The 27910-nt window shown below is 39.1% G+C and overlaps 2 protein-coding genes across 3 annotated transcripts in view; one reads left to right on the forward strand and one right to left on the reverse strand.

Moving 5' to 3' along the window:
* STAG1 (stromal antigen 1) overlaps positions 1 to 20623 on the forward strand; it is a 402070-nt gene extending 381447 nt beyond the window's left edge. For both annotated transcript variants that reach the window (XM_049628788.1, XM_049628789.1), the window contains 6 exons: positions 9900 to 10105; positions 13492 to 13666; positions 15781 to 15891; positions 16454 to 16568; positions 18407 to 18487; positions 18574 to 20623. In XM_049628788.1, coding sequence (XP_049484745.1) covers positions 9900 to 10105; positions 13492 to 13666; positions 15781 to 15891; positions 16454 to 16568; positions 18407 to 18487; positions 18574 to 18597 — 712 coding nt within the window. In that variant the 3' untranslated portion in view covers positions 18598 to 20623. The remainder of the gene's footprint in view (positions 1 to 9899; positions 10106 to 13491; positions 13667 to 15780; positions 15892 to 16453; positions 16569 to 18406; positions 18488 to 18573) is intronic.
* Positions 20624 to 25231: 4608 nt separating this feature from the next.
* PCCB (propionyl-CoA carboxylase subunit beta) overlaps positions 25232 to 27910 on the reverse strand; it is a 93126-nt gene continuing 90447 nt past the window's right edge. The window contains exons 13-15 of the mRNA XM_049628791.1: positions 27717 to 27815; positions 26837 to 26936; positions 25232 to 25704 (exon numbers count right to left, since the gene is read on the reverse strand). Coding sequence (XP_049484748.1) covers positions 25583 to 25704; positions 26837 to 26936; positions 27717 to 27815 — 321 coding nt within the window. The 3' untranslated portion in view covers positions 25232 to 25582. The remainder of the gene's footprint in view (positions 25705 to 26836; positions 26937 to 27716; positions 27816 to 27910) is intronic.

The raw sequence follows: 27910 nt of genomic DNA on the forward strand, positions 1-27910 counted from the left end.
GTATTAACTATTATATCTTTTTTTTTTTTCTATTATATCTTTAAATGCATTTCTACTCCTTTCTTCTCCTGGTATTTCCACTACACCTATCAGTGCACTTAATGGTATCGCACTTTCTGAGGCTCTGTTCATTTTTCTTTATTCTTTCTCTCTGCTCTTCAGAATACATAATTTCTACTGATGTATATTCAAGATTACCAACTATTTATTCTGCCAGTTCAAATCTGTTGAGCCCCATAGAGAATTCTTAATTTGTTATTGTAATTTGCAACTGCAAAATTTCCATTTGTTCTCTTTTTATCATTTCTTTTTATTCTTCTCATTCTCTATTTAATGAGATAGTGACATTTTTCATTCCTTATGTATATATTTTTTTAGTTCTTTGAACATATTTAAAATATTGCTTTGCAATCTTTATGGGCCACTGTTTTTATTGCTCACTTTTTTACTGCTACATGTAGGTCATATTTCCCTATTTCTTTGCATGTCTCATAATTTTTTGTTTAAAACTGAACAATTTAGATAATATGTTGCATACATGATACGTTGTGAAATAATTTAGGTACACTTCATACCAATTCCCTGCACCCCTAGAGATTGATGTTGTTTGCTGGGTCATTTGTTTAGAGATTTGGATGAACAAACTATGAAGTCTATTTCTCTTACAGTGTGCAGCCTCTGCTATCCCTACTCAGATTTTTCCCCCCCTTTTTTTTTTTTTTTTTTTTTTATCATTTGGCTTGAATTCCTAGGAGTCAAGCCTATGTCAGCATTAGACTCATTAATCAAAGGTTGTGCTTAAACCTCCTTGGCCATTTAGGTTTTTACTTTTTACTCTTTGTTGTGTGTGTCGCTTGAAGACTGCTGTCACAATTCAGGGGTGTTATTTTGCTCCACAGTCAGCCAGAAGACTAGCAGCTTGGAAGTTCCCTCTCTCATTGCTCCTGAGAAGGGGCAGCCTTGGGTATGTGCAGTCTTCCAAACTAACAGAGAACGATTTGATTTGATTTGATTTGATTTGATTAAGCTTAATTTTTAGAGAAGTTTTAGGTTCACAGCAAAATTGAGGGGAAGGTAAGGAGAATTCCCATGTATCACTCTGCCCTTACACATGTATAGTCTCCCCATTATCAGCATCTACCACCAAGATGATACACTTGTTATAATTGATAAACCTACCTTGACATATCATAATCGCCAAAGTTCATGATTGGTTACATTATAGTTCATTCTTGAAGTACATTCTGTGGGTTTAGACAAATGTATAATGACATGCATCCATCATTATGGAATCATACAGAGTATTTTATTCACTTCCCTAAAAATCCTCTGTGCTGTGCTTGTTCATCTTTCCTCTCATCACCCAAACCCTAGCAACCACTGATGATTTTACTGTTTCCATAGTTTTGCCTTTTCCAGAATGTTATATGGTTGGAATCACAAAGTATGTAGCCTTTTCAGATAAGCTTCTTTCACTTAGTGTAATATGCATGTAAAGTTCCTCCATGTCCTTTCATGGCTTGATAAGCTCATTTCTTTTTCATGTTGAGAATTATACCATTGTCTAGAAATACCACAATTGATTTAGCCATTTACCTACTGAAGGACATCTTGGTTGCTTCCAAATTTTGGCAATTATGAATGAAGCTGATATAAACATCCCTGTGTAGGTAATTGTAAGGACTTAAATTTTTAAGTCTTTTGGGTAAATACTAAGGCTTGTGATTGCTGGATCACATGGTAAGAGTGTGTTTAGTTTTATAAGAAACTGCAAAACTATCTTCCAAAGTTTCTGTACCATTTTCTATTCCTATCAGCAATGTATGAGAGTTTCTTTTGTTCCACATCCTCACCAGGATTCGGTGTTGTCATTGTTTCAGATTTTGGCCATTCTAATAGGTGTATAGTTGTGTCTTATTTTTTTTTTTAATTTTTTTTAATGTTTATTTTTGAGAGAAACAGAGCGTGAGTGGTGGAGGGGCAGAGAGAGAGGGAGATGCAGAATCAGAAGCTGGCTCCAGGCCCCAAGCGGTCAGCACAGAGCCCGACACGGGGCTTGACCTCACAAACTGAGATCATGACCTAAGCTGAAGTCAGACACTTGACCCACTGAACCACCCAGGTGCCCCTAGTTGTGTCTTATTTTAATTTTGCATTTCCTTGATGACATATGATGTGGAGCAACTTTTAATGTGCTTAATTTGCCATCTGTATATTTTCTTTGGTGAGGTATCTGTTCAGATGTGTAGCCCATTTTTAAATTAGGTTGTTTGTTTTCTTATTGTTGAGTTTTAAGAGTTGTTTCTATATGTTAGATAGCAATTCCTTTATCAGATATGTATTTTGCAAATATTTTCTCCCAGTCTGTGGTTGTCTTCTCTTTCTCTAGACAGTGTCTTTTGCAGAACAGAAGTTTTTAATTTTAATTAACTCTGCCTTATCAATTATTATTCCAGGGACCCTGCCTTCAGTGTTGTAAAAAGTCATTGCCATACCCTGGGTTATCTAGGTTTTCTCCTATATTATTTTGTAGGAGTTTTATAGTCTTACATTTTACATTTATAAATTTTACATTTACAAAATGGTTTATAATCCATTTTGAGTTGGTTTTTGTGAACAACGTAAGCTCTGTGTCTAGACTCATTTATTTGCTTTGCACATCCAGTTGTTCATTTATTGAAGAGACTGCTTTTACTCCATTTTATTACCTTTGCTCCTTTGTCACAAAGATCAGTTGATTATATTTATGTGGGCCTGTTTCTGGGTTCTCTTTTCTGTTCCTTTGATCTATATGTCTATTCATTGGCCAGTACCACACTATCTTAGTTACTATAGATTTTTTTCTCATTTTTCCAGCCTTATTGAGATAAATTTGACATATAGCATTGTATAAGTTTAAGGTATACAGTATGATGATGGTATACTTATATTTTGCAAAATGATTTTACTGTAGCTTTATAGTAAGTTTTACAATTGTATCGTGTCAGTCTTCGAACTTAGTTGCTCTCCCTCAGTACTGGCTATCCTGGGTCTTTTGCCTCTCCATATAAAACTTAGAATCCACTTGTCAATATCCACAAAATAACTTGCTGAGATTTTGGTTGGAACTGCATGGACTATATAGATCAAGTTAGAAAGAACTGACTTAGTACTTTGTCTTTGTAGGCATGAACATGGAATGTGTCTCCATATATTTAGTTCTTTCATTTCATTCATCAGTTTTGTAGTTTTCCTCATATAGGTATTGTATATTTTTTGTTAGATTTATATCTTAATTCATTTTCAGGGGTGCAGATGTAAATGGCTTTATGTTTTTAATTTCAAATTCGATTTGTAACTTTGTATCCTGCAACCTTGCTGCAATTGCATGTTAGTTCCAGGAGGGATTTTCTGTCAGTTCTTTAGGATTTTGTACATAGACAATCGTGTCATCTGCAAATAATAACTGATTTCTTCCTTCCTACTCTGTATACTTTATATTTCCTTTTTTGTCTTATTGAATTAACTAGAATTTCCAGTACAGTGTTGAAAAGGATTGGTGAGCAGGGACATTCTTATACCTGATTTACTGGGAAATCTTCAAGTTTTTCACCATTAAGCATGTTAGCTATACGGTTTTTTGTAGATTGTATTTATCAAATTGAGAAAATCCCCTTTTATTCCTGATTTAGTGAGAGTTTTTATCAAGGATTGGTGTTGGGTTTTGTCAAATTCTTTTTCTATATTTATTGATAAGATACTGATTTTTCTTCTTTAGCCTGTTGATGTGATAGAATATATTAATTGATTTTCAAGTGTTGAACCAGCTTTGCATACCTGGGTTACATCCCACTTGATCATAGTGTATATATTTATTTTTCAGTACATTGTTGGATTCAGTTTGCTCATATTTTGATGAGGATTTTTGCTTTATATTCACGAAGATAATTAGTCTGTAGTTTTCTTGTAATATCTTTGTCTGATTTTGGTATTAGGATAATGCTGGCCTCGTAGAATGAGGTAGAAAGTACTGCTTCTGCTTTTGTCATCCGAAAGAGACTGTAGAGAATTGGTAGGTTTATTCCTTAAACATTTGGTAGAATCACCAGTTAACTCATTTGAGCTTGGTGCTTCCTGCTTTGGAAAGTTATTAGTTATTGAATCAATTTATTTAATAGATATAGGCCTTTTCAGATTGTCCATTTCTTCTTGTGTGAAATTGGCAAGTTGTGTGTTTCAAGGAATTGGTCTGTTTCATCTGGATTATCAAATATGCAGGCACAGATTTGTTTATAGTATTCCTTTATTCTCCTGTTAATGTCCGTAGGATTTGTAGTGATGTTTTCTCTTTAATTTCTGGTATTAATAATTTGTAGCTTCTCTTCCCCCCAACTCTTTTAGGCTGACTAATCAATTTTATTGATCTTTTCAAAGAACCAGCTTTTGATTTGCTGATACTATGTATTGCTTTATGTTTTTAATTTCATTGATTTCTACTCTAATTTTTAGTGTTTCTTTTCTTTCACTTTGGATTCAATTTGGTCATCTTTTTCTAGTTTTCTAGGGTAGAAGCTTCTAGATTATTGATTTTGGATTTTTCTTTTCTGATATGTGCATTCAATGCTGTAATTTCCCTCTAACCATTGCTTTCACTGCATTACACAAATTTTGAAGTGCTATTATTTTCATTTCATTTCCATTTAAAATTTCCCTTGGGATTTCTTCTTTGTATCATGTGTTAAAGTATATTCTTTAATCTCCATGTATCTTTCTGATACTGATTTCTAGTTTAATTCCATTGTGATCTAAGAGCAGACATTGTATGATTTCTGTTCTTTTAAATTTGTTAAGATGTGTTTTGTGACTGGGGTGCCTTGGTGGCTCAGTTTGTTGAGCGTCCAACTCTTGATTTTGGCTCAAGTCATGATATAACAGTTCCTGAGATCAAAACCCCACATTGGGTTCTGCACTGACACCTCAGAGCCTTCTCGGGATTCTCTCTCTGTCCCTCCCCTGCTTGAGTTCATGGGCTCGCTTTCTCTCCCTCCTTCCCTCACTTGCAAAATAAATAAGTAAAAACATTAAAAAAAAAAAAAAAGATGTGTTTTATGACCTAAAATGTGATCTCTTGGTGAATGTTACAGGTGAATTTGAAAAAAATACGTATTCTGCTTTTGGATAGGATTAGTCTTGTAGATGTTAATTATATCCACTTGACTGATGGTGTATTTGATTTCAACTATGTCCTTACTGATTTTTCTGGCTACTGAATCTGTCCATTTCTGATAGAGGATTAAGTCTCCAACTGTGATAGTGGATTCATGTATTTCTAATTGCAGTTTCTCTTTACAATTAGTTTTGCCTCACATAGTTTGATGCTCTGTTTTAAGGCACATACATGGTAAGAATTATTACCTTTTTTGGAGAACTGACTCCTTTATCATTATGTAATACCCTTCTTTATCCCTGATAACTTTCTGTACTTTGAAGTCTGCTCTGAAATTAATATAACTACTCTTGGTTTCTTTTGATTAGTGTTTGCATGGTATAACTTTTTCCATCCATTTACTTACTTTTATTTTATATGTCTTTACATTTAAAGTGGATTTTTTGTAGACAGCCTATACTTAGGTCATGTTTTTTGATCCACTCTGGCAATCTTTTACTTGGTGCACTTTTATACCATTGATGTTCAGATTGATTATTAATACAGTTGGATTAATACCTAACCATATTCCTTACTATTTCTGTTTGTTGCTCTTATTTTTTTGTCTTCCACTCTTTTTCTGCTGTTTGTAAAAAGTTTTAATTAAGCATTTTATGATACCATTTGTTCTACTTTCTTAGCATATTGATACTTTTTTTTAAGTGGTTGCCCTAAAATTTGCAATGTGCATTTACAATTAATCCAAATCCACTTTTAAATAGTACTCTATCACTTCATGAATAGTATGAGCACCTTATAATAACAAAATAATCCTAATTTCTCCCTCCTCTCCCTTGTATCATTGCTGTCATTCTTTTCATTTAATATATAAGCATATGTAATCATATATATCTATGCATATACGTGATATATACATAAGCATACATAATCAAATACATTGTTGGTGTTATTTTGAACAAAAATTTCCTTTGTTAGATCAGTTAAGAAAAATAAAAGTTTTTATTTTAGGGGTGCCTGGGTGGCTCAGTTAAGCCTCAGACTTCGGCTCAGGTCACCATCTCATGGGTCATGAATTTAACCCCCGCGCTGGGCTATGTGCTGACAGCTCAAAGCCTGGAGCCTTTTTTCAGATTCTGTGTCTCCCTCTCTCTCTGTCCCTCCCTGCATGCTCGCTCCCTCTCTCTTTCTCTCTCTCACAAAAATAAATAAATATTTTTTAAAATTTTAAGTTTTTATTTTACCTGCACTTATTCCTTCTTCATTGTTCTTCCTTACTTTATATAGATTCATGTCTGTGACCTATATTACTTTCCTTCACTCTAACGCACTTATTTTAACAAATTTTGGAAAGCAGGTCTACTGGCAACAAATTCTCTCAATTTTTATTTGCCTGAGAAAGTCTTCATTTTTCCTTCACTTTGAAGGAGAGTTTTGTAGGGCACAGAATTTTAGTTTGGTGGGGTTTTTCTCTTAACACTTTACTCCACTCTTTTCTTGCTTGCATGGTTTCTGAGAAGTTAGGTATAATTCATATCATTATTCCCCTGTGTGTGAAGCATTTTTTTTCCTCTGGCTTCTTTCAGGATTTTTCCTTTGCCTTGGATTTTCTATAGTTTGAAAACAGTATGCTTAGATATAGTTCTTCTGTCATTTTATCCTGCTTGGTATTCTCTGAGTTTCCTGGATCTGTGGCTTGGTATCTGACATTAATTTGGGAAAATTCTCTGCCATTTCTGGGTTTGTTTGTTTTTTTAATTTTTGTCTGTTTGTTTATTTTTGAAGGAGAGAGCATGAACGGGGGAGAGGCAGAGAGAGAAGGAGACATAGAATCCAAAGCAGACTCCAGGTTCTGAGCTGTCAGTAAGGAGCCCAATGCAGGGCTCAAACTCATAAACTATGAGATCATGACCTGAGCCGAAGCTGGATGACTTAACAGACTGAGCCACCCAGGCACCCCTGCCATTTCTGTTTTCAATTATTGTTGCTGTTGTTCTTTTCTTGCTTCCCCTTGACATTCTCAATATGTTAACACCTTTTGTAGTTGTATTATAGTTGGATATTCTAGTTTCCTCCATCATCATTCTCTTTGCTTTCAGTTTTCAAAGATTATGTTGTTGTGTCCCCTAGAGCAGAGGCTTTTCCTTCAGCTGTGTCCAGTCTACTGATAAACTGATCAGAGGCATTCTTTGTTTCTTTTACAGTTTTTATCTCTAGCATTTCTTTTGGTTCTTAGGATTTCCATCTGTCTGCTTTTTTTGCTCATCTGTTCTTGCATGCTGTCTACTTTTCCCATTAGAGCCCTTAGCATATTGATCATAGTTGTTTTAAATTGCCAGTCTGATAATTCTCATATTTCTACCATGTCTGATTCTGATGTTTGCTCTGTCCTTTGAATCGTAATTTTGCCTTTTGGTATGCCTTATAATTTTTTCTTGATTAGCAGATGTGATGTACTGGGTAAAAGGAACTACTATAAATATACCTTTAGTAATATAGTAATGAGGTATGGGAGGAGGGGAAGCAATCTATAATCTCAGATTATAGGTTTGTGTCTTAGTGAGCCTGTGCCTCTGGCCTGTGAACTCCTCAAGTATTTCTCACTTTTTTCTTAACCCATAGTTGGGACATAATGGGTGGAGTGGGCTGGAGTTGGTATTTCCCTTCCCCCGGATTGGTTAACATCCAGTAATATCCCAGTAAGTTGTGCTCTGCTTTACCAGTTTCCCCTGAGGAGAGGCTTTGTTAAAAACAATATACTCTGGCAGATTTCAAAATGATATCCTTTTCCTCTCCCCTTGCTGGAAGCACAGAGGAGTTTGCTCTAATGTTTACTGTGGAAACCTGGTTGAACTTCTGGAGGTAAATCTCATATTATGGGGAGGTCCCCCTGGACTGGACCCTGGACAGGGTCCTCCTGGAATTTTGAACTCTCAGACTTGTCCACAGTGAACCTCCAACAATTTGTGAATTAAAATTTTTTAATGTTTGTTTATTTTTGAAGAAGAGACAGAACATGAATGGGGGAGAGACAGAGAGAGAGGGAGACACAGAATCTGAAGCAGGCTCCAGGCCCTGAGCTATCAAGCACAGAGCCTGATGGGGGCTCAAACTCAGAGCAGTGAGATCATGACCTGAGCCGAAGTTAGATGCTTAACGGACTGAGCCACCCAGGCACCCCCAGTTTGTGAATTACAGCTCAGGTTTTCCTACTCCAGCACTGGTTCTCAAGTTAGTTTCCACTAGTGAGTTTGTTCCAATAAGCTGTTGCCTCCTATATTCACATATATCTCCCAATCTTGGGGACAGCTATTTTCCTCTCTTATGGATCCAGGAAGTTGCTGATTTTTTAGTCTGTTGACCTTTTTACTTGTTAGGATGCAATGACAACTTTGAAACTCCTTACATGCAGAACTGGAAAATAGTCTACTATGATTTTATCTTTAAGTCTGGCTTTCTAAGAGTTCCTCTTGGGTCAGAGCAGCTTATTGTTCAACTAGTATTTGGTTAGCAGTTGTGCTTAAGCCCCTGGTGCCAGTGAGGCTTCTTCCCTGTGTTGATAGGTCAGTGTGGGGCCTGGGGAATGATTTCAACACTGCCCTCATTCCCTGTTCTTTTTGCCCATGAGTAGGTGCAACTTAAGCATATGTGCAGAGCCTTCCCAACTTCCAAGATTGTCTGTGATTCCAGGAGGGCTCTTCTTGGCTAGCTTTTCTCTCATTTTCTCTCTTAAATTTCTGGCTTATCTACTCTCTTTGGTTGCTGGGCAGAACTTTTATGCCATTGAACAGGAACTGGGGGTGGGACAGCATCCCTCTTCTCCCAGAATAACACCTCTATTCTGTGAGCAGGGGACCAGGGGTAACCCCTCATTGTCAGCTTGTCCCTCCAGGTGGTCTCTGCCTGCTGTGCCTAAGAGAGAGTCACTACTTGACAAGTAGAGGATGGGGAAGAAGGAAGCCTCCTTCCTCCCAGCTGCTGTCCAGAATAGTGTTTCTTCCAGGGCAGCTCCGGATGAGAAGTGAAAGAAAGAGGGAAACCCTGTCTTCTTATCCATGTCTACCCAGAGTAGAGCTCCTGGAGTAATGCCTTCATAGCACAGGACAGTGGTGGAGAAGAGGGGACAAAGGAGGGGAACAGGTTATGATGCAAATGCAACAAACCTTGTTTTTACTGAGATTTAGGAATTTTCTTGAATAAATGTTTCTCCATTTGCTATGTGCCCTTAGGACAGTTTCTAAAGACTTTAAATGATTGTCTTTTATCATTTTCACCAGTTAAAAAATTGTTTTGCTGGGAAGAGGATATGCCTAGTTCCTCTCTCCACCATTATAGAAATCCTGTCCTGGTTTAAACAGTTTAAAAAAAAATTCAATAACCTATTGAGCTAAACTTCTGATTTTTTTTTTTTAACATTGGCCTAGGAAGGACTACACACACACACACACACACACACACACACACACACACACACACAGCCTTAGTAATACATTCACCTATTTAAAAGCATTCCAGTGCTCACTTCAGCAGCACATGTACTAAAATTGGAACAATAAAAGCATTCCAGGAATATGTGCAGCAAAACCTTACATTCTCATCCCTCTTTTCCAAAGGTAACCACTGTTAACAGTGTAATATGTACCCTTAGGAATTCTTCAGAACTTTCAGAGAGACAGCCTCAGTCTATGAAAAAATTAAATAAGTGATACATGAAGTGCTTCTATGAAAATCACTGTTTCCTTTGTTGTGTTTCTAGTCATTCATACCTAGAAAAATTCCTTACGGAGCAGATGATGGAAAGGAGAGAAGATGTATGGCTTCCACTTATCTCCTATAGAAATTCGTTAGTCACTGGAGGTGAAGATGATAGGATGTCTGTTAACAGTGGAAGTAGCAGCAGCAAAACCTCCTCAGTAAGGAATAAGAAAGGACGACCCCCACTTCACAAAAAACGAGTAGAAGGTAAGTCTACCTTTAACCTATGAGACAAGTAGTTTGCTTACTATTGCAAAGGTAAATAAAGTGACAGATCTGTTGAAGCAAGGTAATATTGTTAAGCATATTATTTCCTTGTATATTTGACACATACTCAAAGGTTAGAACAAAGTGGAACAGAAAAGGGTCAAGGAGAAAGAAGTTAGAAGAGCATGAAACACAGAGAAAGATACGTACAGAGAAAAAGAGAAAACATTACAAAGGTTTATAAAATTGATCTCCATATCATAGACCCTCTAATACATTAAAATTTAAAATAAGGCGTAGTCATAACGTTAATTATCAAAATTCATCCTAATATAGAAGAGATTCTGATAAGCTAAGGGTAGACCTGTGCAGCAAATTGAACATGACCAAAACAACTTTCGATTTCTACCCCAGGAATATAATTTATTCTTGTGCATTAAAATAATGATAGCTGACTCTGGTTTTATAACTCTCATGGACTGTGGGAAACAAGGAGTTGAACTGTCATGAAAATGTGAAAATGCGTAATTATTCATATATTCAAAAAGACTAAAAATTGCTTTATTAGAGCATTACTCTTAAACTAAGAAAACTCAGAGCAACTGGTGGCTCAGTCACTTAAGCATTTGACTTTGACTCCGGTCATGATCTCATGGTTCATGAGTTCAAGCCCCATGTTGGGCTCTGTGCTGACAGCTCAGAGCCTGGAGCCTGCTTCGGATTCTGTGTCTCCCTCTCTCTCTCTGCCCTCTTCTCTCTCTGCTTCTGACCCTGCCCACACTCTATCAAAAATAAATAAACATTAAAAAAAATAGAACTACCCTACAGCCCAGCAATTACACTACTAAGTATTTATACAAAGGATATAGGTGTGTTATTTCAAAGGGGCATATGCACCCCAATGTTTATAGCAGCGCTGTCGACAATAGACCAAGTATAGAAAGAGTCCAAATGTCCATCGACTGATGAATGGATAAAGATGATGTGGTATGTGTGTATATATATATATATATATATATACACACACACACACACACACACACACAATGGACTATTACTTGGCAATCAAAAAGAATGAAATCTTGCCATTTGCAACAACATGGATAGAACAAGAGGGTATTATGCTAAGCAAAATTAGAGGAAGACAAATATCGTATGACTTCACTCACATGTGGAATTTAAGATACAAACAGATGAACATAGGGAAAGGGAAGCAAAAATAATACAAAAACAGGGAGGGGGGAAACATAAGAGAGTCTTAAATACAGGGAACAAACTAAGGGTTGCTGGAGGGGTGGTGAGTGGGGGGATCGGCTAAATGGGTGATGGGCATTAAGGAGGACACTTGTGATGAGCACTGGGTGTTATACATAGGGGATGAATCACTGGATTCTACTCCTGAAATCATTATTGCACTATATGCTAACTAACTTGGATATAAATTAAAAAAGAAAAAAATATTTACAGAATTAATGTTAAAGATTTTGTGTCAAGTTTTGTCTTTGGGATTTAAAATCTTTTGGTTCAGAGAATGAAAATACTAAACCCTCTCTGTAGTGTAGAATCCTAAACTTCTCTCTAAATAATGACTGAAAAAAAGAAAACTTGCTGTATGTCAGTTTGAAATTTACCAAGCGACTAACGTAGGTCATGTGCCCAGAATCCTTAGGCAGCAGTTTCATCTGTTTGGAATAAAGATGAGAAAGCCTTGTAAGAAGTGTTTTCATTGAGGAACCCTTAGGGGTTAGCAGGATCTCCTCAAGAAGAGTGAGTTCTTCCTGAAGTTAGTCATTCATTCATCAAGTCTTTACCAAGCGCCTTTCAAAGACCTGCAAAATGCTGGAGATTAAGTATTAATAAAAATGCTCAGGGGTTCATGGGCGCCTCAGTCAAACATCTAACTGTTGATCTCAGGGTCATGAGTTCAAGCCCCATTTTGGGCTCTGTGCTAGGCATGAAACTTACTTTAAAAAATGCTCATAGTACAGATGGGAAGACAGAAGCAGGCAATTTTAATTCAGCAAGGGAAGTGATCTGATGGGCCAAAAAGATTTTCTGGGTACATACAGGGAGTGATCAAACTCTTAATGAATCAGGCAAGATTTTCTGTAAAATATGGTATGTAGTAGAGCTGAAACATGGGTTTACCACGTTAAGAACCTAAATGGTACCATTTTTACAAAATTTTAAGTGCAGCAGAAGATAAAAGTTAGGAATTAAATGTTGAAACAAAAGTGGTATGAATAAAAGAAGATGAAACCTCTTTTTGCTGATTAAAGATTCAATAGTGAGTTTCAGATCACTGGAATGACATTAACAAGACAATAGGTAAGTATTTTCAGGAACTGAGAAGCCTATCCAGAACATATACATATGTCTGACAATTGTTGAAACACTTGAGAGGTGGGATGCTTGATAGCAAATACAGAACCTAACATGCACACATCTCTGAGACTTAATGGAGGAAGAAAAACAATAAGATTCATACTGTGTACTTTGTGATTGAAATTTTTTTTTAATTCTTCAGAAGGGAAAGCATAGCAGTAATACTTTTAAGTCTTCCCATATTAGGAAAATAACTTAGAATGTTTGTGGTAGAAACTTTATAATTATGTAACATTATATCAGGCTATAGTTTACATATGCAAATAATGCTTTAATCTGTTCAGATCTTCATGAATGATCTTCAGAAAAAGGAAGAAACACTTCCTGGTCCCTTGACAAAATTTAATTTTAATTAAAGAGATAACCTATACAGTTGACAGATGACCTGCCAACACAGGCCAGTGTATAATTAAATCCTTAGGAAGTAGGAATGATTCTATTTCCTCTAGAAGTTAAAGGAGAATGGGAAGTGGGGGCTGGGTAGGATGAATGAGGAGGGCTTCCCTAAAGAGGTAGAACTTAGAAGCATGAAAACAGTGAGCCTCTTAACCCATCCCCATATTGAATTGCCTGGAAAAAAGTTATTTCTCTAGTGACCAATGTCCCAGTTGTGCAGTGGGATTTGCTGATTTGTCAGTAAAGGCCCACCAGACTTTAAGTGCTGCTACCTGGGGCCCCTCTAAGACCCAGCAAATAGGCCCTTTATTGTTTGAGTAAAGCAAGGTTAGAGGGATCTCTGGCTGGCCCCATTCTTCCCTTCCTGTGGTTGAATTAATCCTTATAGATGGAGGGATTCAGAAGAGAGGATAATGTAAGAATATATAAGAAAACGGAGTTTTGGAAGTTTAGTAACTTACAGAAAGTTACACAGGCGAGTGGTATAACTGGGATTCAAATTAGACAGTTTAACCCAGAAGCCACGCTCTTCTAGTCTGTTCTAGAACTTCTACCAGAGTTCATTCCACTAATGATATGTTGTGACTCTAACTGGAATTTTACAGATGAAAGTCTGGATAATACATGGCTAAACAGGACTGACACCATGATTCAGACTCCTGGGCCCCTGCCAGCACCACAGCTCACTTCCACTGTACTGCGGGAGAATAGTAGGCCCGTGGGAGAACAGATTCAGGAACCTGAGTCTGAACATGGTTCTGAACCTGACTTTTTACACAAGTAAGTAGTAAAAATTTATTTTCTTGGTATAAAACCTTTAATTGTTAAAGAAAGAAAAACCTTCTTAAAGCATGTTATTGGTCAGTTCATAAGGAAAAACCACAAGCAGAGGCTAAATAATTTGTATTAGAAGATACATAAGTCTGCCAACACTTGTGGATATCAGTTACTCAAAGCCCAAAGACCTTTAAAGCATGGTGCATCACTAAGTGCTGATTTCAGTTGGAGTTTACAGATTATCATTGGGCAGGTCTGTTTTTTCTCAGGGACTTGCAAAAAAGACCTGCAAGTTACTTCCTTGGAAAGAAAGCCTATAAGAGTCTCTGCTAAGGTTGTACTAGTCTGAACAAACAAATAGACTATTCCTTTTATCATTCATTAATAGCATTTTGTCTTGGTCAAGTTTATATTTTAAACTTAAACTGTTAGGGATTAAGGTATTTGTCAAGATATTTGATAAATTCTGAGAACAGTTGCCTTTTCTCTAAGAGAGAATCAAAGTCTTACCTTTTTCCATGCTAGTAGTAATTAGTATGTTTTCTAGTACCATGGCCCCAAACATTTTGGAAAAGGCAAGATAATGGTACAACTTTTGCTATAAAAGAACTTTTTCTTTGTTGTTTTCTATCCAACTATGTAATTCTTCTAGTTTCTTGTGTTTCTACTCATTGGGGTAAAATGCTGTGATTTACTCTGATGGGAAAGAGAATTCTCAGTTAAAATCAACAAATTTAGCAGGTTGGAAATGGAAAGAGGAAATGTTAGAATTTTTCAGATCCTGGGTTTTCAGAAAGCCTCTTTGCTCAGAGGATCTGCCTTTCTTCAAAGCTAAAAGGATAATCATTGTCAGACAGCCACTGCGTAACAGCATTCTTAGAGGGTAGTTTGCCTTATGACCAACATTCTCACCCTGCTTCTTAGAGGGTGGATTCTTCCTTATTTGAGCAGCCTGTCTTACTTCCCTGACTTTACCACTTGTCAATTCCTCCCCTCTGTGGTCTACTTTCCTTTCCCTGCTGTAGGTTTGTTTATAGGTTTAATCAAGGTGGTAACACTATATGATATAAAGACAGCTGCTCATGTGACAGATGTTATCTACTAAAAATCATTAAGGTTTACATCCTGTAAAATTCCCAGGAGGCATGTTTATGCAAGTGTCCATGTACCAGTAAGTATAAAGGACAGGTGAAAATTTGACCCAGCATGCACCTGACTCCAAATTTTTTCAGAAGGACTGAGAAAAAAATGTGTTAATACTTTCCTTGTTCAACTCTGAAGAGCTCTTCCCACAAGGCCAGCATCCTTTCTGTCCCTTAGGGGACTGGCTGTCCAGGCAGGAACACTTGTTCCAGGGCAGTAGCTGGATACAGAGGTCTCAGAAGCAGTCTCTTGTTTGGCAGAGATTTGGGGAACAAAGCTGATGAATTAAGCACCTGTAGGGGAGGGAAAGGTTTTATCCAATCCTCTTAGGATCCCTAACTGGGTCTGAAAATTAAATGGACAGATCAACAGAAAAGGATACACATTTTATTGAGTGTTTAACATGTCCAGGGGAGCTTTCAGCAGAGAATGAAGGCCTGAAGAATTGACAAGACAAAGGGGTTTGTACTAGGAATAGTTTAACTGAGACTATGTAGTCTACATTTTCCTCAACTAGGAAGGTAAGGGTTAGTTTAACTAGTAGGAAGGTTTGTTTGCAGATTGCTCTGGTACCATCTCTGAGTTGATAAGAGTCTGTCTCCCATAAAACAAGAATTCTGCCTTTAAGCAGAAAAGGAGCTTTTTCTGTGTTTACCACTTCTTAATTGCCTTCAGCTCAAAATAACTTTTATCTCAGAAGCAGTATTTTGGGGTGACATACTTTGGTTTCCTTTACAGCTAACAACTGGCCACAGCCAGCTTCTCTTAGAGACTTAGGCATCTCTGAGCAACTAACTGCCATTTCTGCAAAGGTAGATCCTTCAGTAATGGTCTGTCTCACCCTTGACTCAAGTAAATCCAGCTAACTCCCCATACTCGGGGATTAGGCACCCAACGGTGGCTTTCTTAGCATGGGACTGATGAGCGAAATTCATCTTCTGCCATAAATGAATAATGTATTCCTATTCCCTTAGTCCTCAGATGCAGATCTCTTGGTTAGGCCAGCCGAAATTAGAAGACTTAAATCGGAAGGACAGAACAGGAATGAACTACATGAAAGTGAGAACTGGAGTAAGGCATGCCGTGTAAGTGTTACATCAAGTATTGTAAAAACATAATGACTATGTGATGCTGGTCATTTTGTGGAATGACTGGTTTCCTTTGACATTTGGTCTTAGAAAAGGAGTTAAGATCATAATTCAGGATCTCCTGTGCAGTGTAGAATAGGAATGGAGGGGGTGGGCTTCGGAAGCTTTCAGCATTTAAATCCTAGTGCTGCCACTTGCCAGCTGTGTGGCATTGGGCAAAGTCTAAAACCTCTGTGCCTCAGATTCTCCATTTGTAAACATGGGATAATACTACCAATCACATAGTTTTGTGGGAATTGACACATAGCTAAATAAATGTTAACTTCTTTTGTTGTTATTGCATTTAAATTATACTTCCTTTTGATGAGATGAAATCTTGAATGAAACAAATGAATGATCCTTAATTATCTTAGTAGTTCAGGATCATAGTTTGTGCAGCCCATGGATTTTAACTGGAAAATGTGCTTTTCATTGATTATAAGACCTAATATAAGAAAGAGCCAGGACTCCACATTCGATGAGTCTGAACAGTCTTCTGACGATGGTTTTTCCTTATCAGTCGGGGCCTAATGGAGGAAGATGCTGAGCCCATCTTTGAAGATGTGATGATGTCATCCCGGAGCCAGTTAGAAGATATGAATGAAGAATTCGAAGACACCATGGTTATTGATCTGGTAAAGAAACTCAGTACATTTTCTTCTTTTAAAATATGTGAAGGCATCGGTGTAAGATGATGCTCTTGTTTGCAGAAGCCCGAGGAGAGAGGTGTGGAGGTGGTAACATAGAATAGCAGCAGGCAGGACCAGTGTCACCCTTATTAGGGCATTTGGATGAGCTGTGTTTCTCAAGCTTACTTTCTAAGCAGTCAGATTGTAAATTTCTGGCAGTAATGGAAACTGGTTCCTTACCTTTTTGAGAAAGGGCTCTCACTAGATCTGCCTTTCAGTATAGTGTACATCTGGTCTCTTAAACTAACTTGGAGTCTGATGATATATAGAGTGTGTTCCAGCACAGCAACCAAACACAGAATATGGACCATATTTGTTCAGTGTGGAAAAAACATCTTTGAAGCAAGGAAACCTGAATATGGACTAGGTGTAGGTGATATTAAGAAATTATTGACTTTGTCAGGAATAGTAATGCATGGTGGTTATGTTTTTTTTTTTTTTTAATTTCCATCAGAGATTCATATTGAAGGTAGTTATAGATGAAATGACATAGAAAAGAAAAAAAACCGTGAGGAGACTCAATGAAACAGATTGGTCAAAGATTTGACAGTTGATGAAGCTAGGTGATGAGTACATGGTAGTTTATCATACCACTTTATGTATTTAGGGCTGCTATAACAAATGCCATTGACTAGGTGGCTTAAACAATAGAAATTTTCTCACAGCTCTGAAGGCTAGAAGTCTGAGATCATGGTGTCAGCAAGATTTATTTCATTCTCAGGCTTCTTTCCTTGATTTGTAAATGGCCATCTTCTCCCTTTATCTTCATGTGATCTTTCCTCTGTCTCCTTATAAGGATATGAATCAGATTAGAATTGGGGCGCCTGGGGGGTTCAGTTGGTTAAGCAACCTACTTTTGATTTCAGCTCAGGTCATGATGTCACAGTTTGTGTGTTTGAGCCCCCACATCGGGCTCCGTGCTGACAATGCAGAGCCTGAGTAGGATTCTCTCTCCCTCTCTCTGACTCCCTACCCATGATCTCTCTCAAAATAAGTAAAATAAACTTAAAAGTTAAAAATTTTTTGTTTTATCCATTTTTGAGAAAGAGAGGACAGAGTGTGAGCAGGGGAGGGGCAGAGAGAGACACAGAATCCGAAGCAGGCTCCAGACTCTGAGTAGTCCGCAGAGAGCCCAAAGCGGGGCTCGAATCCACGAACTGTGAACTCAGGACCTGAACCAAAATCAGATGCTTAACTGAGTGAACCACCCAGGTGCCCATAAATTTTTTTAAAAATTAGAATCCACCCATATGACCTCATTCTACCTTAATAGCCTCTCTATAGGTCCTCTGTCCAAATAACAGTCACATTCTGCGGTACTGGGGGTACCTCTTCAATATATGAATTTGCCAGTGGAGGTGGGGGGGACATAATTTAGCCTGTAACATTCTTTATAGGTTTAGAATGTTCCATAATGAAAAATTTTTCTAAGAAATGTAAAGGAGATCATATGCCTCCAGTCTCTCCCCTCCCATCAGTAGCTTTCCATCTACCTGCTTTGGGGAATTTAGGGATCAATTTTTATAATCATTCTACGATTCAAAGACATGTTGTATGTTTGTAGGCCCCCAAATTACATGCATTTACATGTTCAGCTTATTCATTGTAATTTGAAATCCTGTTTTTTTAAGGTGGGGGCTCCATGTAAAAGCCACATTCTTTTCATTTCAAAATTAAATCTTTAGTAGCTCTATTCTGTGATCCCATCAGAAATATTAGCTGCTTATTATCACAGTGCATTGTCTTACTATATCTCAGGAAAACATTTTGGCTTCTTTTTCTAGCCCCCATCAAGAAATCGGCGAGAGAGAGCTGAGCTGAGGCCAGATTTCTTTGATTCTGCAGCTATCATAGAAGACGATTCAGTAAATGTTAAATTATTACCACTTTTTATTTATGGTTTCTAGGTCTTGCGTATGCATGAAATTAATTGTGTTTTTCATTTTTCTAGGGATTTGGAATGCCTATGTTCTGAAGTCTGAAGAAAATTTACAAATCTGGAACTCTATTATTTAGAGCTAGAGGCCTATATACTGTGATAGCTTGTATGGGGGAAAAAACACTTTTGATGTGATCTGATTTGTTTTTTAATCAAATGATTGAGGTCAATCCCTTTTTGCAGTGACAGAAGAGGAGCATGTAAATTACCCAAGGGAATGTTGGTGAATGTCACCTCAGAAAGACTGACCTGAAAAATCATTTGTGTCCTAATATTGGACTTATCCCAATACAGATGTGTGTGTTTTTCTGGAGGGAGGAAAAAATTTTAAATTTTTAAAACAACTGTCAAGATAAACACTGTTATACACCTGTTTTATGAAACTCAGCATTGAGTAAAAAAAAATATTTTTAACTTTATTTTCCTGTTGTACAATTTAAAAACCGTTTTAACATTTTGCCTTTTTATGTTTTAAAAGCTAACCATTTTTATTAAACCTATGAGTAAGCAGCTCATCCTAATTGCTGAAGAGTGTTTTGGAGCTCACTGGATTTGGTTGACCTTGTGGAATACAGAAATGCGGAGGAGCAGAATATCGACAAGCTAAGATGAAATTCTGACAGTGCATCTCTGCCAAAAACCACACACCCTCTGTGGATATGGATTCCCAGATTTTATATACTCTTGAATAAAAAGGTTTATTTTTATTTATAAGGGGGCATAAAATAAGAAATGTCCACGCAGCCATTTTCCAACAGATGCTGTGCACCATTCATTTTATATAGAATAGGGAGATTCAAATACAGTACATTTTCTATTGGTATTTGTTCTGTGCATTTTTAGCAACTTCTACCAGCAAATAAAGTATTCTCAGAAAAACAAAAATGGTTCTCAAGTTATCAGTTTGCTGTTTTTACTACTTATTTCATGCCCTGCCAAATTCAAGTTACATAAACTTCCGTTTTCTTAAAAAGATAATCATGAAGAACTTCTTTGCCATTCAAAAGTAATTTTAAGTGTAACATAACTGTGTCTACTTCCCATGCACTTAATACCTTATGCGCTAATTTTGTGAATTAAGTTTACCAATTATAGAAGTATGTGCTGCATAGAAGTCTGTGCTTAGAGGGTGAAGTTCCTAAGCTTACCTTGAAATACAGCTACATTTCAGTGTTAAATGTGCATATTAATTATTTTGGGGAAAGAAATTATGAATCTTCAGGACAGCCTTCAATGGTTTAGAGTTACATTCTGCTTAGACTTTTATGACTTGCTGCTATTGTTTTAAAAAGCCCACTTAGTTTCTTACTTTCTGATTTTTAAAAGTAAGCCTCAATTCCAAACCAGTCCATCCACAGCTGTTTCTGGGCTGGTTTTTAAAGTAGCTGCAATGGAATCATGAGGCTTTCCCTTCTTACCAAAAATGAAAAGATTTTTTTTTTTTTTTTTTTTTTTTTTTACTAATCTGTGCACCCAATAATTGATTATCTTTTGTTGGGAAAGGAAATGGATTATTCTATTCATTCTTTTAGTAAACACAAAACAGATTTTTCTCAATATTTGTACAGTTCTGAAAAAAACCTGGTCACCAAAAATATTTTATCTGCTAATTTAGTAATTCCTGGGCTCCAGTTTGAGGGGTTGGGGTCTCACTTTCTTCCAGAAATGTGGACCTCACTGGACATGAAGGGGCAGGAATAACTGGACCGTCCACCAGCGTCACCCCTGCCTGTGGTTCTGGCCAGGGAGGAAGCTGGGAGGTGCCTTGGCATATGCACAGATTGATCCTTTGCTTGACAGTTTCATGTGGAAATCAGATGCTGACTTAGAATTGTAGACTACATGCAACAAAAAAAAAAAAAAAAAAAAAAAGGCTTAATATCTACTCAAATGGGTTTGCAGTTCAGTTTGAAGTCAATCGAATTTTTGTATTTTCAGTGTCTCCTTGATTGGTTTTGCTAGTAATTCTGTAAATTGTACATTTGCAATATGAGGTTTTTTTCCTTTTGTACAATTTGAAACTGATGCTTCACCTTTCCTTTAATAAACTATTCAAAATCAGGCTTGTCATCCTATTCTTACTATGTAAAGCTTCAAAGATGATTTTATGTCCCAATGCTCTTGAGAGTTTGCTCACTCTAATCATTTAACTGTATCAGTTTTGTTTTGTTTTTAAAGGAAAGAAATTTAGGACTAGTTCATTATCTTTCATTAATTGGATTTCCCTGGAGAAAGTGGGTAGGCCGAGTTGTCTGTGATTCAAGAGGAGGTCTCTTGCAGGCTGAATTCTGAAGGAGGCATTCAGAGTTTGTAGCCTGGATCCTGCCCTGGCCACATATCCAGCACCAAGGCTTATGCATGGTTCCCCCTAACAAACAGTGGCCTTTTAAAGATTACTTGGATTCTATAGGGCCATGTAAGTGAGAGTTTCTTGATACTGGTGCCAGACATCACTCTTAACAAAGGTCATGCCCTGGGGCACCTGGGTGACTTAGTTAAGCATTGGACTCTTAATTTCAGGTCAGGTCCTGATCTCCCCGTTTGTGAGACTGAGCCCCTGTGTCAGGCTCTGCACTAATAGTATGGAGCCTGCTTAGAATCCTCTCCCTCTCTCTCTCTCTGCCCCTCCCCCAGTTGCCATTCTCTTGATCTCTCAAAAATAAACTAAAAAAAAAAAAGTCATGCCCTACACTTCATGGGCCTGGCCATGTTCTTCGGGCTGTGTTTGTTAGATGGCCTAAAATGTCTGCAGGAAAAGCAGGGATATAAGGGCTAAATCAGCAGGTGAGCTCTCTGGGCACAGGAGGAAGATAATAAGGATGGGTCTCCAGCAGCTCTCATCTTTACAAGCTTATGAGACTAGACCAGGGCTTTACTCAGTGCAGCTCTACCTTGGGACAAACTTGGAAACCTCCCAGATGTGACTTAACTCACTCTTTTGGCCCTGCTTCCAGAAAAGAATCCATCAAATGAACGGTGTCTTCATGGAAAATAAAGGCTTAGTGCCTCCCCTTTAGGTTTTTCATAGCAGACCAAGCTCCAGTAAGGTTCCAGCCCTGCCCTCCTAAGTGCCTTGCTCTATTGGAGTCTTTATTACACATCACTTTTTGAAGGACAGCTTTCTGCTCCCAAGGACATGTAAAGAAGGTTTTTTACTCACCACCCAGGAGAGTGTGGACATGGTCAGAACTTCCCTACTAAGACTGCTACATCTACCCAAATGTTCTGGCTAGACTCCATAGGAGCCCCAAACCGAGGCTCTGCCCGTTAAAGTGGCCATAGGTCCTGTGGCGGAGATCCCACACCCACAGAGGTGCAACAGCATGAGGACCAGTAGTTTCTAGCCACAGCTGTCTAGAAATCCTTTAGAACAAGAAAGACATAAAATATTCACATCTGTCAAACAGGTTAAGTCTAGGCTGCTTCAACTACATCAGAAGTGTTAACTCGGGCGCCTGGGTGACTGTTGAACATCCGACTCTTGATTCCGGCTCAGGTGATCCCAAGAGTTGTGGGATCCAGACCCACTTTGGGCTCCACCCTAGGCATGGAGCCCTGCTTAAGCCCTGCTTAAGATTCTCTCCCACTCTCCCTGACTCTCTCCCCGCACTTGCTCGCTCTAAAGTGTTAATACATGGATGAGTGTCCTTCACGGTCTTCTCTAGGTAGACCGTATCTAAAACACCCCGAAGCAACCAAAAGCATCAGTGAACTCACAGGCAGAGGACTCAGTAAGGAGACAAAACATGGTCAGAAGAGAAGCTAGGAGAACTTTCTGCAAACACAAGCAACTGGAAGGCTGCATTGTGAATTTACTCCCTATTCGAGCAAATCAAGTAAGGACTGACAGGCCATCATGCATGAGGTAGGAAAGCTTTCTAAATTTAATAGCTCTTCAGGGTGAGACAATTCCAGTGGAGAGAGCCACCACCTTTCTCACTCCCCTCTTAGGAGTTCATCCCACCTACTACATCAGTTGGAAAGCAGTGTTCTGACTGGTTATAGAGACATGTGGAGTTGAGACAAATCTGCCTGGGTTCAAATCGCAGCTTCACCACCCTAGCTTCGTGGCTCAGGATAAACTGGTTTACTTAAGGCAAGAGGAGCTGGGGCAGGTGCAACAGGACCCTCCGTACCTCTTAAACTCCATCTCCATTCTCACCATATTACCTGCTCTCAGTCTAAAGAGAGACACTTGCCACTGCTCTGCTCAGTAAACCCAAGTCCTCTGGTTAAAGCCCACAGTTTTCTTTTTCCCCTTAAAGACCGAATACCACCTGGGAAAGGCATTCCTAAACAACAGCCACTGAAAATACTCTGCCACCATTCTCATGGCATTCTGTCATCCACAGAGGCTGGTCTACTTGCAAGGTCTTGCAGCTTTTTGTTTCCTTGGCCACCAGCTTTGTTTATTGGTTATTAACCATCTCCATTCCAAGGCTTCCCAGAAGTCTCTTGCCCAAGTATTTTATTAGGCTGGTTCCTCTGTCTCTTAGGCCCAGGAACAAGCCCTTCTCAGCATCAGATTTCACAAACTAGTAAAACACATCTTGGACCCCTTCCTCAAAAAGGAAAAACAAACAAAAAAAAACCCCACAAACTTGTATTATTTTCATATAGATGATAGCACAGTCATCCTCCAAGCAGTCCAAATCCTAGGTTAGCTGACCCCAGAAATTGGGATTCGCTAATCAATTTTAAGCAATTGAGCCACATGCTAACCAACCTGCATGGCTTCTTAGGAGACCTCTAAAAGCCCAAGAATCGGCCAACCCCTTTCCCACAGTTTATAACCTTTCTGCTGGTGCCAAAGAGGAACATAAAGAACTTGTGTCCAGTCTCTGCCCCCTTGAAACTCACCATCTACTTAGAAAGACAAAAATACTTAGAGAAAAAAAATGCACACTCAGATGCTTAAAAAAAAAAAAAAAAGAAAAAAAACTGCAATAAGCAAAATCAGTTCTAGCTCACAGGTTGAGAGGAACTAAGGTCCTTGAGCATGAGCAAACTGGAGCTATTTAGCAAAAGGATGTCCCAAGGGGGAGGTGACAGGGCTGTGGGCTAATGACCAGAGTGAAAGGTCCTATGCACTGGAAGTGCTAGAGCAGAAGAATGCAACAAAATCCAGACCTGAAATTAGTGTATTAACTTGGAACAAGATTTCTAACTTGAAGGGTAGGCCACAGAGAAACACCAGTAAGGACACCTGCAAAAGTACTTAGTGTTTGAAAATTTGACAGGGTGATAGCATGGTAAAAAAAAATTATTTCAGGAAAAAATGTTTAAAAAAAAAAAAAAGAATCCATGAATCTAACAAATACTTAAAAACAGAAAAGAAACCTCTTCTGGCACAGTAACAAACTAACAAATACAACATTTTAGAATCAACAGATTCTACAGTATGGCTGATTGAGAGGCAAGAACCATCAATAGGTACTAAAAGTACTGGATGAAAATTTGTTGACGGGCTTAAAGAATGCCCCCAGATCAGTTATTAATTACAAACAAAAAATGGTAACCTTTGCAGCCACCACCTTAACCAAGTGATGAGTCAATTTCATCAATAATGGAAAAAACTAGCATCATGTGCTTCTTATGTGATACATAGAAAGAACATTCTTACCTGGTCTGAACATCTGGAAACAATCAGACAAACCCAAATTGAGGGACATTCTACAAAATAACTGGCAACCATTCTTCCAAATTGTCAATGTAATGAAAGACTGTAAGGCAATGAGCCTTGTTTCCTAGGAAATAAATACATTTGGCAGGGTGGGGGACAAATGGTCATGGTTCTACAACTTACTTAAATGGGTCAATAAAAATAATAATTATGTATTTATGGAAGAGAATACATAGTATTCTATATACTACATTCTATATACCATACATAATAGCATATGCTATTATACATATAGTAAATGTAGAAAATTAAGTGGATACCCTCAGTGAAAGATATACAAATACCACTCCTGCAACATTTCTACAGGTCTGAAATTTTCCAAACTAAGTTTTCTAAAATGTGACAACACATTTCTGAAAAGCATTTAATATAGGGTACTATATCCCATATGACTGAGCATCTATTCTGCCAGATACAACTACAAACATCCTCAACGATTCCTAGAGGAATCGAGGGCATTTTATTAAATATTATTTATGGGCTGCCTGGGTGGCTCAGTCGGTTATGTGTCCAACTTTGGCTCAGGTCATGATCTCGCGGTCCGTGAGTTCGAGCCCTACATCAGGCCCCGTGCTGACAGCTCAGAGCCTGGAGCCTGCTCTGGGATTCTGTGTCTCCCCCCCCCCCCCTCTCTCTCTGCCTCTCCCCTGCTCACACTCACTCACTCTCTCTCTCTCTCTCAAAAATAAGCGAACATTAAAAAAATAAAATTAAAATAAAATTAAATTAAAATAAGGAAATAGGGGCGCCTGGGTGGCTCAGTCGGTTAAGGATCCAACTCGATTTCAGCTCTGGTCATGATCCCACGGTTCATGGGATTGAGCCCCACGTCAGGCTCTGCACTGACAGCAAGGAGCCTGCTTGGGATTCTCTCTCTGCCCCTCCCCCTGCCTGTACTCTTTCTCTTTCTCTCTCTCTCTCTCAAATAAGCATTTAAAAAAAGGGGAGGGGTGTGGAATGAAGGCTAACCAGGTTAAGTATGTTGCCCTAAAAGCTTATTATCTTACCTACAGAGAAAAACATCTTGGGGGAAAAGGAAAATACACAGAGGTGTCAAATAAGGGTCAGCTCTAAGTGACAATACACTGTTTTCTTGATTTTTCAGATTTATACCGTAAAAAATGAAATTTGTGCTCAAAAAATACCAGTTACACAAATTTTTAATAAAGCAATTAATTTTACAGTAAGGCACAAATGAAATCTTCCTAGGATTTAATAAACAGCCATTTCAAGTTATTACTGATATTTAGATTTCCAGGTTTCATGATTGCAAAAGGCAGAGATGGGTGCAAATGGCCAGGCGGTAATTGGCTCTTGGTTTATTTTCCTTTGATTCGTTTACAATGGAATATTTGCATGTTTCCTCCAAGGGCGCTGTACCTTCTTGCTGGCTAAGACATCCAGGTCAGAGCAGATTCGGGCTCGTGTGGAGGAAGGCTGGATGATATCATCCACAAATCCTGGTGAAGCACAGAAAAGGAAGTAGATCATCTGCATCCCAAAATAAGGCCACCCCCCAATCTGTGCTCAGCCTGGGCACCATCTCTGGGGTGTGAGCAGGACCCAACTTGATATGAGAGGGCACGGGCCCTGTGAACCCTCCACCACATCCCAGGAGCATCCCCGTTCCTCTGGCAGGGCCTCAACTTCTGGCCTAGGACTACTTGGCAAAAAAAATGCAATCTGACCCCCCTTGCTGCCAAGATGAAGTAAACAGGAAATAAAATTAAGAAAATATGTCTGTATTTTCAACAATCAGTACACCTTCCTCCTACCCCTGTAACACAAGTCCCTTTGTAATGTGATTTCATCACCCCTCATACCAAGAACTGGATTCAATTTTACTTGTCCTTGTGATTTGCTTTGGCCAACAGAATGTGGCAAAAATGACACTATGCAATTTCCAAATCTAGGTCTCAAGGTGCTCAGGACACCAGCAAGCATGGAGTGGCCAGGTTCAGAAAGAGAAACCATGGGGCACCTGGGTGGCTCAGTCAGTTAAGCATCTCACTTCGGCTCAGGTCATGACCTCATAGTTTGTGAGTTTGAGCCCCACCTCAGGTGAGCCCCGCTTCTCTGTCTCTGTCCCTTGCTCACTTGTACCCTCTGTCTCAAAAAAAAATAAAAATAAAAATAAATAAGCAACCTGTGCAGAAAGCGCCTACTGCCATTACCAACCATGTAAGTGAAGCCATCTTGGACTATCCGGCATAGTCACTATCTGTGAATGACTGATCCCAGGAAAGACCAGCAGGAGAACCCCCTAACTGAGCCCAGACCAAACTGCCGACCCTCAGAAACATGAGCAAAAAAAAAAAAAAAAAAAAAGTTGGCTGTGTCAGCCACTCTGTTTAGGAGTGGACTTTTACACAATATTAGGTAACTGAACACCACTAGCCATTTCAGCAATATTGTTTCAGTCCTTGGTGACCAAAGCAGTGTATACAATGTCCAGAGACAACCCCCAACCGTCACCAGTCTCCAGATTCCACAGTGAGGGCAAAGGGCAATGATGTGAGACTTTCTGGAGCAAAAGGATGAGCAAGTGACCCAACAAATGCCCAACACCGCCCTCCCCACCACAGTCCCTACCTCTCACTGCAGCAGGAAAGGGGTTGGCAAACTTCTCAATATACTCTGCCTGAGCTGCTTCCACATTCTCATGCCCTTTGAAGATGATCTCCACGGCCCCCTGTCATAGGAGAAGTTAATGAACTTAACTGGCAGTCCCAACCCAGGTGACCTCCCTCAAACCACTATCACAGTGTGTGGCTGTGAACTTCGAGGCCACAGTGCCCCGGTGAGAAATGCCGGCTCCAGGCACCAGGGTACAGAGGTGAGCACTGCTGGAGTCAACCAGCACGATCCCACGGGCTGTGATCCAAAGTTCAGTGTGGCCCCAACAACAGGCAGCCCAGGCAAAGCCAGTCACTTGTCTCCCCAAATTCCATCCTATTCCATCCAATTGCATCTATCCTTCTTTCAGGCCAAGATGTTTTGCCCATTTTCCATAGTTAGATCCATGGTCCCCTGAATCAGGTGAAGTAAAATGCTGTTTTCCTTCTTCCTTATCCTCAGTACACAATTCAGTGGCTCTGGGGCCCTCCCTGGGAGAGGAGATGGGAATGGGATCACAGGGAATGTCCAATCCTCCCAAAGGCTAGTTCAGTTGACTCAACCCTTTCTGCTTTACTGACAATCTCAAAACCCACTCAGCATCCCCCCTCCCCACCCCTACCCCCACCCCCCGAGCATGAAGACACCAGCATGTGCCTAAAGTGACAGTGCAGGACAGGAGCCAGAGCTGACCCAGGGGTCAAGGTGGGGACTCGCCAAGGTCTAGGTCCCAACTCCCTGGAATCCTGGCCCATCCAAGGGGTCCGGGCCTCTCTCCACATTTCGTAACTACAAGCTCCTGCTGGGAAACGACCAGTACCTGGATCCAGGAAAAGGGAAAGCTAGAGGTCCTCACCTTTGCTCCCATGACTGCAATCTCTGCTGTAGGCCAGGCATAGTTGGTGTCACCACAAAGGTGCTTGGAGCTCATGACATCATAGGCACCACCATAGGCCTAGAACAAACCCAAATGCTGAATGTTAGAGCCTGAATCAGATCATGTCCCTGAAAGACTCTAGGAAGCCAAGTGAAATGAGGACAAAAGGAAAA

Source organism: Panthera uncia, chromosome C2 (genome assembly GCF_023721935.1).
Source record: "Panthera uncia isolate 11264 chromosome C2, Puncia_PCG_1.0, whole genome shotgun sequence".
NCBI classification, from domain to species: Eukaryota; Metazoa; Chordata; class Mammalia; order Carnivora; family Felidae; genus Panthera; species Panthera uncia.